A 15,968-nucleotide genomic window follows, 5' to 3' on the forward strand; every position below is an offset into this window, starting at 1 on the left:
GTAGTTTGTTAGAAATCTTCTCATAAAGGGCTGACAGAGCTTTCTCTGTGAAATAGTTGCGAGACGGAATTTCAAATCAAGATTCTACATTTGTTTTCGAGGTGTCTTTCCAGCTAGCAAAATTCATGTGGCTGAAATCCACTCCACACCACACACTAACATCCGGCCCACATACCGCATGGAATGATGCCACTTGGGCGGTCCGCTCCTGTTTGCCAGATCTGGGCCGCAATTAAGCCATAGCAATATCACATATCAGCCAGAATTCAACCTAATTAACCAGAACTGACGCTATTCTGGGTCACAGTTTGCTTTTAGTCTGGCACAGATCTGGCCTGCACCTTACACTTGCTGGGTATGGCAAAGTAAAAAAATCCCAGCATGTATTGTAGTATGAATACATTAAATAGCTTATTGATGCTCCAGTTTTTATTATTTGTATTATTTTATTATATGTTAATTTTTTTAATTGTCACCATTGTTGAGGATTATACGCTGATTATTGATGTCTCAGTGAGTTTTTTAGCTTATAAACCTTCATAATTCTGTTCAACTAAAGCAAACACCTTTCCCCATGATGGTGACTTTAGTCTATGTGGCCCACATATGTTTTAAGATAACTGGGCCACATTTGCCAGATCTTCTCTAGGCCACCATAGGCTCAAATCCACATTAGCCAAAGCTTATTGTGCCGAATATTTGCTAAAAGTTTCTCACATATGTTTTAAGATAACTGGGCCACATTTGCCATATCTTCTCTGGGCCACTATAGGCTAACGGCTTCATTAGCCAGAGTTTACTGTGCCAAATATTTTCCAAAAGTGGCTCACATAGGTTTTAAAATAACTGGGCCACATTTGCCATATTTTCTCTGGGCCACATTAGGCTCACAGACAAATTAGCCAGAGCTTACTGTGCCAAATATTTGCCAAACGTGGCCCACATTTGTCTTAAGGTAACTGTGCCACATTTGCACTTACACGTCTGAGCCACTTTAAGATTAGACCCAGATTACCCTTAAATGACTATGCCACTATTTTGCCAACTGTGGCCCACATTTGTCCTCTATCATTTGGGCCAAATTGATCATTTTCCACATGGGCCACATTAGGCTCACATTCAGATTACATTTTGCCATAAGAGCCAAATCTTCACCTTAAATAGCCATTTTATTAATTCGAATCTTTGGCACCCCTTCGCCATTGTACAGGTGGGCCACCTCAGGCTCACGTTTATTTTGTCTGGGCCGAAAAAGGCCACCACTGCAGCATAACTGCCTAAAGTGGCCCACATTTGTATGCTATCTGGGTTATCAGGTTTGCTGTATTAAATGTATCCTTTTCCTTTCCACCTCTTGCAATGCCAAGTTTACATATCTCACAATGTTGGCAATGGCAATGCTGTCGTCATCAACTTTATAATACCTCCAGGCCGCTTATGTATTCGCACTTTCCGCTTCAAGCTGCTTCCTAAATTGCCGGCATTTAACCAATAGCGTCTTTGCAATTAAGTGATGTCATGCCGCACACGTTGCTGTTTCTTTGTGCTTGCTAAGTCCAGAAACACTTCTACCTCTGTGCCAACGCATATATGTATACATACATACTGTATATACTCGAGTCCTGATCGGGAGGAAAAGTTTGATTCCGATTGAGTCTAAAACCGAGTGATCAGCCCCGATTTCTGATCATGTGATCAGATCTGGGCATCCCTATTGGCTGGTTATGTACTTGCTCCAAAAATTAAAAATCATGAAATAAACCTATCAATAAGGGCTGCTTGGTGGCTCAATAGTTAGTACTGTCCACTCACTGTAAGAAGGTCGCTAGTTTGAGCCACTGGTGAGTCAGTTGATGTTTCTGTGTGGAGTTAGCATGTTCTCCTAGAGATCGCGTGGGTTTCCTCCGGGTGCTCCGTTTCCCCCACAGTCTAAAGACATGTGCTATAGGAGAATTGAATAAACTAAACTGCCCATAGTGTTTGTGTGTGAATGAGTGTGTATGGGTGTTTCCCAGTACTGGGTTGCGTCTGGAAGGGCATCTGCTGCGTAAAACATATGCTGGAATAGTTGGTGGTTCATTCCGCTGTGGCAACCCCTGATAAATAAAGAGACTAAGCCAAAGGAAAATAAATAAGTGAACTTATTAATATAATGTGTTGTCTATATGAGCTCATTAAACACAAAATTAAATTAGTGAGGAAGCATTGCTATTTTATTTGTTTTGGAACAGCAATCAACTCCACTTAACAGTATTTCTGTGCACAAACAAGAGCAAAAAGTGAATCTAAACAGTCTGTTTCGTGGCAACGGCAGGGTAAAAGCACCAGCAGTGTGACTCTGGGACAGAAGCGTCCCGATGAACTCATGCTGGGTGTCAGAAATGAAGCGAACAGTCGCCGTGAGAGGAGGCTTTACTGAAGACATGCTTCTAGCGTGAATGATTTCATGGTTGAGCGCATGAAAACGCACCATAAGACAGATGGTGGGCCACGAGCTAAGCGGGTTAGCGATCGAAGGAGGCCAGGAAAGATGGAGCTAGACTCTGTAAACTATATTTTTCATCAAAGATGGACTTTAAAGATGGCAAATGAAAAGATTAGTCTCAGTGATGCAATGTTCAGTTTCGTGGCCTGACCTGGGATGGGTCAGAGATTGAGTTGAAATCAAAATCATTAGCTCTTCAATGAAATTTATATTCTTTTTAAAATATTTCCCAAACAATGTTTAACAGACCAAGGAAACAGGAAAAAAACTTCAGGTTTTTTGGGGGGACTTATTTTTCTATGTTCAATAAACTTAATTTTGTAAAAGCTAATAAGCTAACTTAATAATTTTTTGTTGTCTCAACATAAATCAACTGAGTGGAATTACAGCATTACAGAGTAAGTTAGTTCAGCACTAAAAGGCCATCAAATATGTTCTAAATTACATTGTTGGTGCAACTTAATTAAATTGACACATTTCTAACATTTAAATTATGTTAATCCAACGTATTTGGATGATGTAATTCCAATTTATTTTAAGGCAAGCAAAGTTCATGAGCAAAAATCATTTTGAACCATTTAAATCTAATCAGTTTCATTTGAATTAGCTTGTGGACACAGCCTACTCTTGTGAAGCCAACTATTTTCAATTGCTTCATTTGGACAATAAGACTTTTCTGTTATTTATTCAGTTCAAACTCCAACTGCTTTAATAATGCCTACGGTTAATTGAGACTTAAAGACAGTAATGGCTCACTGAGCAAAGCAACAAACAGCAATGTTGTTAATAAATCTGCATGAGGGGAAACCTTAAAACATAACATGAAATTCTTCTAAATCTTCAAACTAATTGGAGATTAAACTCTAACAAGTCGTTCTCTAAACTTAAAACAAAAAAAGATTACGTTAATTGCCAACAAAGTTTCTTAGCTAAGGGGAAAGGGGCCCAGTGCAGGACCAGCGAACTGCCAACGAATGGATCCGCAAACCCTTGGTAAACAAATCAGGTGAATCCGCCAAGGCTGTACAAGAAGATCAACTGATGGAGATTGCAAATGACGACAGCCTTTTAGGGGCTGTTCGCATATTGTGTCTTTTCTAGAGTTTTCTAGAGCCTGTGTCTTTTCTAAAGTTTGTTGTTTCCAATGGAGATGGAAGCTGATCGATCAGTTCTTGTCACGTGAACAGCCGTTCTCAACAGGGGGGTCCCGGCCCATAAGTGGGCCTCAGCAAACTCTGTGGGGGGTCACGTCAAATTTGAAAAACTTCTTAGCACTGGACAGTTGGGAGAATGATCATGTTGCCTAACTTTATTTTATCCCCTAGTTCAGTGTAGGTTCTTAATCACCGGTCCGTGGATTAGTTGGTACCGGACCGCACAAGAAATCCTTAATTATTTCTGTTTTATTTATTATCTGAGTCTGAACAATCTTTTATTTTGAAAAGATTTTTATTTTATTTTTTTAAAAATGACTGTATTTTCTTTCTTACATCTACATACAATCTAACCCACAAGCAGCAAAATGAGTAAGAAACAGACGTCTTTGGAAAGTTTCTATGCTAAGAGGAAAATGCCCAGCGAAGAACCCATGAACTGCCAAGGTAGTTATGGATTCGCAACCCATTTGTCAACAAATCAGGTGAATCCGCCAAGGCTGTGCAAGAAGATCAACTGATGATTGCAAATGACGGCAGCCTTTTAGGGGCTGTTCGCATATTGTGTCTTTTTTAGAGTTTTCTAGAGCCTGTGTCTTTTCTAAGGTTCGTTGTTTTCAATGGAGATGGAAGCTGATCGATCAGTTCTTGTCACGTGAACAGCCGTTCTCAGCAGGGGGGTCCCGGCCCATAAGTGGGCCTCAGCAAACTCTGTGGGGGGTCACGTCAAATTTTAAAAACTTCTTAGCACTGGACAGTTGGGAGAATGATCATGTTGCCTAACTTTATTTTATCCCCTAGTTCAGTGTAGGTTCTCAATCACCGGTCCGTGGATCAATTGGTACCGGACCGCACAAGAAATCCTTAATTATTTCTGTTTTATTTATTATCTGAGTCTGAACAATCTTTTATTTTGAAAAGTTTTTTATTTTTATTTTTTAAAATTACCGTATTCTCTTGCTTACATCTACATACAATCTAACCCACAAGCAGCAAAATGAGTAAGAAACAGACGTCTTTGGAAAGTTTCTATGCTAAGAGGAAAATGCCCAGTGAAGAACCCACAAACTGCCAAGGTAGTTATGGATTCGCAACCCATTTGTCAACAAATCAGGTAAATCCAGCATGTCTGTGCAAGATGATCAACTGATGGAGATCGCAAATGATGCGGCCTTTTAGGGGTCGTTCGCATACCGCACATTTCTAGAGTTTGCACAAGTTTGTTGTTTCCAATAGAGGTGTGCAGCTTGCACGCACACACGCCGGCGTGATGCACTCGCACCAATGAACCCCGGGTCGTCGTGGGTGCAGAGCAGGTCACGTGACAACAATTGACCGATCAGCTTTATCTTGTGTGGAATATTCCCATTTAGGCAAGACTAATTTTCTCAGACAAACACAGATCACACAAACACTGTAGTGCTTTGTACTTTTCTCCATAAATAAAACTTGTATCAGAGCAGCAGCAATGTTTTGCCAGCTTTTCATCCTCAGAGTAAACGTTTTTTCAGTTATAAATGGCCGGACATTAGGCTATTATTTGTGCATAAGCATATCTAGATATAGTCATAAACATTTTCGTCAGCATTTCTACAAACTTATATGAGCAATAATATCATTACATGTGGAGGGGCCTTACAATATTTTCCAGAGGAAAAGGGGGTCTCAGGCATAAAAGGTTGGGAACCACTGTTCTAGATGCACATATTTAAAAAAAATCCCGTAAGCACAATGTGAGTTACATGACAAGAACTGACAGATCAGCTTTAGCTTGTGTGGAATATACATATTTCGGTAGACCAAGGGACCACTGCTGTAGACAATTGAAAAAAAAAATGTTAATGGAAGCTACTAATATTGACCTTAAAATGGTTTAAAAAAAAAAGCTAAAAACTAATTTTATTCTAGTCCAAATAAACCAAATAAGACGGTCTCTCTTCATATTAAGTGTCCTTAACTACTATGTACTTACATCAAAAATAAATACAATGTACTTACTGTGTTTATAATGTATTTGAGAACACTTGTGGTGCTTTTGAGTTGGGATAGAGGTTGGGTTATGGACATGTTTGGTGGCATGGGTAGGTTTAAGGGTGGGTTAAGGTGTAAGGGATGGTCAACAGTGTATTTACAAATGTGATTACAAAAGTTAATTACAGATGTAATTACATACATGTATTTAATCAAGCATAAGTACACAGTAAATACATGTATATACACAATAAGTACATTGTAAGTACATACAAACTATTAATTTCTGTGTAAATACATATTAGTTAAGGCCACTTAATATAAAGTGGGACCAATAAGACTTTTCCAAAACAAATCACAACAATAAAATCACGCAATTTAGACTATATCCATATTTTTGGAGTGTATTTAATGATGAGGGCCGTAAAATAAATTTCCATCAACCTCTGCTTAACAAATCAGATGTAGACTCGTACAGTAGAGCCGAACACCATATACACTTGCCCAGATTGCAAAGTCAAATCTAGTATTCAAGGTGTTTGAGCTTGTTAAAACTCAAATGACATGCTGTTTACTAACTGTTTATGCCTGTGGCGCTGCTTAAGTTAAAGGTACACTCCAAAGTCGTCCAGCTAAACTTGCAATAATGAAACTATAATGATTTGGAGTAGATATCGATTTCACATGTAGGTTGAAGCGGTCCACTGGGTGACGAATGCTAAACAGTGTACAGTATATACAGTACACGACTGCACGCTTGAGGGCTTTATACATGAAATAACATGCATAATTCATAGAACATGATGATATACTCCCCTTTCCCCTATGCTCCACGATGCTTTGTGTGTATTATGTAAACAACCATTGCAAGTGTTTTTTAAACACTGGGTACATTGAGGTGGCATTGATCTCCTCACAGCTTATCCATCCAATATTAAAAGACAACGTATACCAATAATTAAATTAACTTTCACCAGACTGAATAACCACAAAAATTTATAACAGGTTTTTCTGAAGCAGTATTATGGATGTTTATTTTACTGGTGTGTTAAATGCTTGATGCTGATTGGCTGATGAAGATTGAAGATGAAGGTGTGCCATTATTTTTTAGGAACTGGATTGCTGAAGTAGTTCCAGGTCATTGAAATTGTATTCATTTTGAAATATACAGTTGAAGAAAGAAATTATTAGGCCTTATGTGAAAATTTTACTATTTTTTTTAAATATTTCTCAAGCGCTGTTAAACAGAGACTTTTTAAACAAACTTTTACCCAAACATTTTTAAACATATTCATAGTTTCTTATGTTTTTGCCATAATGACCGTGCATAATACTTAACAAGTTATACTACAAGATACTAGTATTTTGCTCAAAATGCATTTTAAAGGTTTAACTAGGTTAATCAGGTAAACTATGCAGTAAAAATAACTCTAGTTAAATGTTATAATCTACAATTAAACAGACTAAAAATAAAGTTCAACTTTGTATAACTTAAAAACACTTGAAACATGATAGTTGAAACCTGATAAATTTAATAAAAAAGGTAAAGTAACATAAAAATCTTAATGAAAAATAAATTATTAGCCTCCTTTGATTTTCTTTTCAAAATATTTCCCAAATGATGTTTAACAGAGCAAGGAAGTTTTCACAGTATGTCTGATAATATTTTTTCTTCTGGAGAAAGTCTTATTTGTTTTATTTAGGCTAAAATAAAAGCAGTTTTTTTATTTTTCAAAACCATTTTAAGGTTAAAATTAATTGATAATAATTATTCAAATAATTAATATTAGAAGTGTCTTGAAAAATATCTAGTAAAATATTATTTACGGTCATCATGGCAAAGATTTACCTTGTTCATTTAACATCATTTTGGATGATGCATCACGTCTAATAATTTTGCCTTCAACTGCAGAAAACTATAATGAAAACTAAAATGTTATTTTCTTCAATAATGTTCAGCCCTATATGAAACATACACTATCTGACAAAAGTCTTGTCGTCGACCCCAGTTGTAAGAGCATCAAATAATAACTTGACTTCTAGTTGATCAATTGGAAAAGTGGCAGAAGGTAGATTTTGCTGATGAATCGTTTGTTGAACTGCATCCCAATCATCACAAATACTGCAAAAGACCTATTGGAACCTGCATGGACCAAAGATTCTCACAGAAATCAGTCAAGTTTGGTGAATCATGGTTTGGGCTTACATTCAGTATGGGGGCATGAGAGAGATCTGCAGAGTGGACGGCAACATCAACAGCCTGAGGTATCAAGACATTTGTGCTGCCCATTACATTACAAACCACAGGAGAGGGCAAATTCTTCAGCAGGATAGCGCTCCTTCTCATACTTTAGCCTCTACATCAAAGTTCCTGAAAGCAAAGAAGGTCAAGTTGCTCCAGGATTGGCCAGCCCAGTCACCAGATATGATCATTATTGAGCATGTCTGGGGTAAGATGCATTGAAGATAATACAAAGAATCTTGATGAACTCTGGGAGTCCTGCAAGAACGCTTTCTTTGCCATTCCAGACGACTTTATTCAACAGTTATTTGAGTCATTGCTGAGATGTACAGTATGGATGCAGTCCTTCAAGTTCATGGAGTCAAACACAATATTAATTCTTTTTCCACTGCAGCATGACTTTATATTCTATACTGTACATTATTTCTGTTAGGTGACAAGACTTTTGTCTTAGCAAAGTCAGACCTTACTGTCTTAATTAAATCATTAAAAAACAAGGCATGATCATATTTTATTTTGGTAAAATAAGAGTAATCTAGAGGCCTTTGCCTTTCATATGAGCCACTTCTGATACCAAATGTTCAACTTGAAGTCAACTTATTATTTGTTGTTCCTAAGACTTGGACAGGCGAGAAGACTTTTGTCAGGTAGTGTATACGGAATACAAGCGAAAATAATCTGGAGGAATAAAACACAGTAAACACAAAAGATGACTAAAGTCCCAAGCGCAACATTATTTCCATGACACATAAAAATAAATCAGAAAGCCAATTGCACCTCTCACTCAGTTTTCACTATGTATAATGATTATTATTATTGATAAGCCTTAATTGAAGTGATTTATTTGAGTTCTTTAGAATGGAAAGTTTCCCAAACCTAACATGGTGAGGTTAAAAAGCAGTTAACATGTGGGTAAATGTAAAATGTTAGATACAGCTCACATATAGCAGGAAAAGCTCATTACATCTGAAGTTCTTGGTTATTAAGTCTATGGGTGTTAGGAAAAAGATGCTGCGTCATAATACAATGAACCAAATATCAAATTATAGGTTTTGATTTGGTGCTGTTAGACACTTATGAGCCTCTTTCAGTCCAGTAATGAGCTGCGATGGCTTCTTTAATACAGGCCATAATGTTTTTTTGATTTTGCCATTTAGTCTTGCCCTCATATGCCACTTGAAACTAAAGCACCACAGCATTTTCTGCTCCGAGAGGTTAAACAGATTCAGATATGAATAGAGAAATGCTTAAATATACTGTATATATACATTCCCATAATGCAGTGCTTCACACGGTCAATTGATTTTTTTTCGGGTTTGCTGCACTCGATTCTTGTCGGAAGAATCGTATTAAGGTGTATTAAGGCGCGTAATTATAAAAGGGAAACTTTGGATTTTCTTCAGGCCAAACTTCCAGAGTCTTAATTAAAGAATCATTGTGGAGGCAAATTGATATTGATCATAAGTTGCAATTATGAATGTTGACCACACAATTGATTTTTTATGCATTAAATGCACTTGTAATGAGGATAACCAAGAAAGCTTGCAAGCAAAATACAACTCTGGTCAATGAAAAGGGTTGTTTGATCACATTTCATTCATTACAAAAGATTATTTTGAATTACCTCTTATTCAGAAAAACACATCCAAGAAAACACATCCAGCCAAACACATCCAGGAAATCCTTAATATGGGCAAACACATTCAGCTTTGAAAATAAAGCAATAGAATCAGCACACAGTTGCAAAAGCAGGTTCATCTGTTCTTCAAACAATCCTGTGTGTTTTCATTAGGATCATGTAGATTTATAATCCAATGCTAATTGAAATGCCTTTATCACTGCATATAAAAGTCACATAATATAACTTAGGCCTAATTTAATATAACCATTTTTTTTGCACAAATTATTTACAATTTTCAGTATGAAGTGAAATATAAGTAAGGTTCAATGCTATTTTGCTTTTAGTAAGAATGATAAAATAATCGTTTATTTTGTCTCTTGTAATTCTTTGGCATAAAAAAATTTAATAAATGAAAGATGAATTTAACTTAAAGAATTAATTTATTAATTATTTAGTCTCCTTTACTGTAGATATAATTGTTTGTTTGATTGTAATATGGATTAATAGTAATTTACTCACTATAGTTGTAGTAGTAGTAGTATTAATAATAATAATAATAATAATAATAATAGTAATAATAATAATAGGTGAATCTAACAACATATTTTTTTCAAGGCTATTAAATATATAAATATATAAAATTGCATATATATTAAATATATTAACATGAATTGTTTTGGCCATAATGACTGTCAATGAGTGAAAAATATGATATCACGATAAAATAAAATAAAATAACATCAAATAATAAAAAACAAATGAAATAATAAACAAACAAACAAAAAATAATAAAATTTTAAATTAACAAATAAATAAAAATATTTTAAATAAAATATAAATTAACTAACAAATAAAATAAAATGCAATAAAATAAAAAAATAATTAAACAAACAAATAAAATAAAGAATAAATAAAATAAAATATAAATAAATTAACAAATGGCAAGGCAGTGGCGCAGTAGGTAGTGCTGTCGCCTTACAGCAAGAAGGTTGCTGGGTCGCTGGTTCGAACCTCGGCTCAGTTGGCATTTCTGTGTGGAGTTTGCATGTTCTCTCTGCCTTCGCGTAGGTTTTCTCCGGGTGCTCCGGTTTCCCCCACAGTCCAAAGACATGCGGTACAGGTGAATTGGGTAGGCTAAATTGTCCATAGTGTATGAGTGTGTGTGTGTGAATGTGTGTGTGGATGTTTCCCAGAGATGGGTTGAGGCTGGAAGGGCATCCCCCGGATTAATAAAGGGACTAAGCCGACAAGAAAATGAATGAATGAATGAATAAATTAACAAATAACAATAACATAATAAAAATCAATTGCAATGCAATGCAATGCAATGCAATGCAATAAAATAAAATAAAATAAAATAAAATAAAATAAAATAAAATAAAATAAAATAAAATAAAATAAAATAAAATAAAATAAAATAAATAATAATAATGCTAATAATAAAATAAAACCACTGGAAACAGAAGAATAAAATCAAACTCTAAATTTCAACAAAACAATAGCAGCACATCAATGACCAACAAGTAACACCTTCAATACCTAAAAAGCCAGTTCATTCAGATTTGACTGTTAGCTTGCAATATAAATCTTCTGAAAATCCATCACAATGCATCTAAAATTAAATAAAAAAACAAACACATAAATAAATAAAATCTAACTAAATGAACAAACAAAATAAAATAAAAAACAAATAAAATAAAATACAATATTAATAAAAAAATAAAATAAAAATATATATAAATAAATGAATATAAAATATAAATAAATTAACAAATAAAAAAAATTAATAAAATAAAATAAAAAAACAAATAAATTAATATAAAATATAAATAAACTAACTAATAAAATTAAATAAAATTAAAAATAAATGAACAAACAAATAAAATAAAATAAATAAGCAAACAAAATAAAATGCAATAAAATGCAACTAGAATGCAAATAAAATTCAACAAAACAAAAGCAGCACATCAATGACTCACAAGTAACCGCCAATACCTAAAAAGCCAGTTCATCCAGATTTGACTGTGAACATGCAATATAAATCATCTGAAAAGCCATCACAATGCATCTGCGCATTAATTCCCCCTCCAGGTAGTTAACTGCAGGATGAATTACCTTTCCACATGGTCCAAGTTTCCAGCCACCCCGAGTCCTCCGATAGTGTAGAGTTTGCCGTCGTACACCAAGCTGTTGTGCCTGCAGCGAGAGACAGTCATCCGGGACACCAGGTTCCAGTTGTCCAGAAGAGACATGTAGCACCACACATCTGCCACAGTCACCCCTGACTCTGTACCACCTGGAAACAAGACCGCACACCATCAGGACGTGACATTGCACAATGTCAATTCTGGGAAAAAACATCTAAGCATGCATTTATACTCATAGAAAAATGTTTAATGATGATTTACGACTTGAGTCTTCTACCAGCATCACATTTTCTTGCTAAAGCTTTTATCCCGATCTATCTACAGTATTATTGCAATATTACCTAAGCTACAAAAAAGGTTAATTTAATTTAAGGTATAATAACCAACAATACTTTTGTGTTTCTGTTATGTTTGCCATGATGACAGTACATTATTTTTGACTAGACATTTGCTAGTAGCTAGTAGCATATTTGCAAGATGCTAGTATTCAGCTTAAAGTGACTTTTAGAGGTTTACCTAGGCTAACTAGGCAAGTTAGGGTATTTAGACAAGTTATTGTATGATAGTTTGTTCTGTAGACAAAAATATAGCTTAAGAGAGCTAATAATATTGACTTTAAAGTGGTTAAAAAAATTTAACTTTCATTCTAGCCGAAATAAACCAAATAAGATATCATAAGAAGAAAAATTATTATTAAAAAACAAAAAAACTGTGAAAAATTCCTTGCCCTGTTAAACATCCTTTAGAAAATATTTCAAAAAGACAATAAATTATCATTGATAAATATTGCTTAATGCATTCAAATCATTGAATAGACATTGTGAATTTGCATGTTCTCCCTGCGTATGCGTGGGTTTCCTCTGGGTGCTTTGGTTTTCCCCACAGTCCAAAGACATGCGGTCCAGGTGCATTGGGTAGGCTAAATTGTCCGTAGTGTATGAGTGTGTGTGTGCAAATGAGTGTGTGAATGTTTCCCAGAGATGGGTTGCGGCTGGAAAAGCATCGCTGTGTAAAAACGTCCTGGATAAGTTGCCGGTTCATTCCGCTGTGGCCATACCGGATTAATAAAGGGACTAAGCCGAAACAAAAACGAATGAATGAATGACTAGTTAATTTTAGGGTTTCTGCAGGTTTCATCAAGTCAAATTTAAGACTTTTAAAGCCCTTTTTAAGATCATTACTAATTAAATTTCATAGGTATACAGGGCTAAAGGCTAAGGATTTTTTTTAAATGGAAAACGAAAAGATTTTTACTATTTAACAATTTAAAATATAGTTGTTTCTTAGCCACATGCTTTAAATAATGTGTTAAAACAAGCAACCCCTTGTATAGATGCAATAAAAAATGTAATTAAAAAGATTTGAAAACTATAATAAGCTAAATATATTTCCCAGTACTGGTTGCAGCTGGAATAGCATCCACTGTGTACAAGATATGCAGGTATAGTTAGCGGTTCATTTCGCAGTGGTGATAAATCAGAGACTAAGCCAAAGGAAAATTAATGAATGAAGTTAAATATATGCTCAACTGTTTGTCCAGGTCAGTGTCCTCACCCTAAATATATTGAGAACTTTTATTGGTAAACTAAAAGCAAAACTATATTGGTAAATAGAGTTAAATATAAACATTTTGTCAAAAGTTTTACTGAAATGGATTGTTGGTGTTTTGGTGATGTCGCCAGGCTGAGTAGCTTTTCATGGACATAGAAAAATTAAGACCTGTTTAAAAGCATTTAAGACCTACAAGACAAAATTTCAGTAAATTTAAGAGTTTTTAGGGCCTAAAATTTAGATTTGGCAATTTAAGACTTTTTAGGACCCTGCGGACATCCTGTAATTTGCTATTAACTTAATTTATTAAATGATCATGACATCTAATTTTAACGTGAAATTGGGCATTACCTAAACATTCAACATCAGCAAGATTAATAAACACTTTTGTATTAAAAGTCTTTAAAGTAGTCATTAAAGTGACTTTGAATTGAAGTCTCGTTGTACAGAGTTAACGAATAAAAGTACTATATGGTCACAGAATGTTTAATATTATTGTAGACGTGAACGTGAAAATCTCTCAAATAGAAAATATATTGCCTATTAAGTCTTCAAGTGATGAACAACCACTGCTAATACAAAAATTGGAATATACATAAATGATACTGTAAACGTTTAAACAATTATTTACTGTATTTTAGAAATGCACACCGTAGCAATCTGTGCATTATCGGGAAATATTGAATTATTAAATATTAGCATATGCCTAGCAGCAGCATTTGAAATATGATGTGGTACCAGCAGAAAAAATGGATGTTATAACTCTGATCAGCTGAGCCCTGGTTAAAAACACCAGAATCATTTTCAGATGTAGAGATGTTTGTTTGCAATTTACACTGATAACCGCAGGCTGCAATGTCAAGCAGAGATAAAATATACACAACGATTATACACTTTCTGATTGTTTCTGATTGGTTGGAAGTCCTGTCAATCAATCTGATTGATTGGAAGTCCTGATGCCAAGACTCAATTAACAGATTAATAAGCTCTCTTTCTGTGATAGAAAAAAGTGTTTGTTTTGTTTTACAGGCATGTAAAAATTGACAAAAAGATGTTTGGAAGTGGCTTCTGTGCAAGAAGTTTGCCGACTACTTTTTTAAAATGTTTCTGCTAAATTTGACTAGCATGACTGCACCTTTACATTGAGCCCTAAATCTAGAAACCAGAATATCCTGCAGAGGGGATTTGGATGTGTTCTCTTTCAACATTTAAGCCAGAAAATCCTACCAGTGCAAGATAAACATATAAAGAACAGAATGATCACAACAAGCAACCGCCTAATGATCACCGCACCACATAAACATGGTTTAAATATACCTGTAGAATGAAAATTATTTATTGAATTTGCCCAGCAGTGGCATTTGAAATATGATGTTGTACAAGCAGAATAACTGGATATTAGAACTTTAATTATCTGAGCACTGGTTAACTAACCAGTGTCATTTTCAGATGTCTAGATGTTTGTTTGAATTCATTTTACCTTCAAATGCCAGGCTGCAATGTCAAGCAATAATAAATTATACATAATGATTATACATTTTCCGATTGATTGTGATTGGTTGAATCACCTGTCAATCAAACTGACGCCACGGGTCAATTAATAGATTAAAAGGACTGAATAAATACTATCGAAGTGAACTTTGAAATCTGCCACAATCCCAATCTCTATTTTAAATGACAACATATATATATATATATATATATATATATATATATATATATATATATATATATATATATATATATATATATATATATATATATATATATATATATAATATATATTTAATTCAAAATTATTAGCCCCTTTAAGTAAATTTTTTTTTTGATAGACTACAGAACAAACAATCGTTATATTTACCCTAATTACACTAACCTGCGTAGTTAACCTAATTAACCTAGTTAAGCCTTTTAATGTCACTGTAAGCTGTATAGAAGTGTCTTGAAAAAATATCTAGACAAATATTATTTACTGTCGTCATGGCAAAGATAAAATAAATGAATTATTAGAAATGAGTTATTAAAACTATTATGTTTAGAAATGTGTTGAAAAATCTTTACCTATAAACTTGCGGAAGCCATTTTTTAATTCAAATTATGTTTAAAGCTCCGTAGTTTAAAATAGACTAACCGTCAGTTAAATTATAGTATAAGATAACACATGCAGCTGTCTAAACAAACGGGCTATAAATTACACAAATGATAACTTAAGCCTATTAAAATATTATTAAAAAACTCTATTGAAAAAAAAAAAACACCAGCAAGAATTCTGCTTAGAAACTTATTTTATGGCAGAACTTCATTAACGTCCTTTAATTTTAGACCGCTATGTAAGATTTCTTGTTTCAAAAAAATTAGGGTTAGATTCTCTGATATGAAACTTTATGTCAGAGTGGGATCTGAGCAGTTTTGGTTTACCGGTGAGCATGAGTGGAATGTTAACTGAGCGCTTGCTTTGGGCAGTTAGCGACACTGCTCAGCTCCGCTCACATGCTCTGACTGCTACAGTAAATCCAGGGCTCATACACATTTTTACTACTAAAATTTCATGACTTTTCCATGATTGGCAGATCTGTGCAAAAGGCCTGCTGCCACAGCAGGAAATAATCCTAGAGAAAACACTGTATATTACAGTATATTCAAGTATACAGATATCTGTTTTCCATGACTTTTCCAAAACTTTTCCAAGCCTGGAAAATGCCATGTCAAAATTCCATGACTTTTCCAAGTTTTTTATGAACGTATGAACCCTGATATCAGTTTAGTATGCTACTATGTTACATAACAATCCCCTGCT

The 15,968-nt window shown here is 34.5% G+C and overlaps 1 protein-coding gene across 2 annotated transcripts in view; it reads right to left on the reverse strand.

The window, feature by feature from the left end:
- klhl29 (kelch-like family member 29) overlaps nt 1–15,968 on the reverse strand; it is a 611,610-nt gene that overhangs the window by 47,428 nt on the left and 548,214 nt on the right. For both annotated transcript variants that reach the window (XM_087298740.1, XM_087298739.1), the window contains one exon: nt 11,589–11,769. In XM_087298740.1, coding sequence (XP_087154866.1) covers nt 11,589–11,769 — 181 coding nt within the window. The remainder of the gene's footprint in view (nt 1–11,588; nt 11,770–15,968) is intronic.

The sequence above is a fragment of the Danio rerio genome, chromosome 20 (assembly GCF_052040795.2).
Source record: "Danio rerio strain M-AB ecotype USA chromosome 20, GRCz13ab, whole genome shotgun sequence".
Lineage (NCBI taxonomy): Eukaryota > Metazoa > Chordata > Actinopteri > Cypriniformes > Danionidae > Danio > Danio rerio.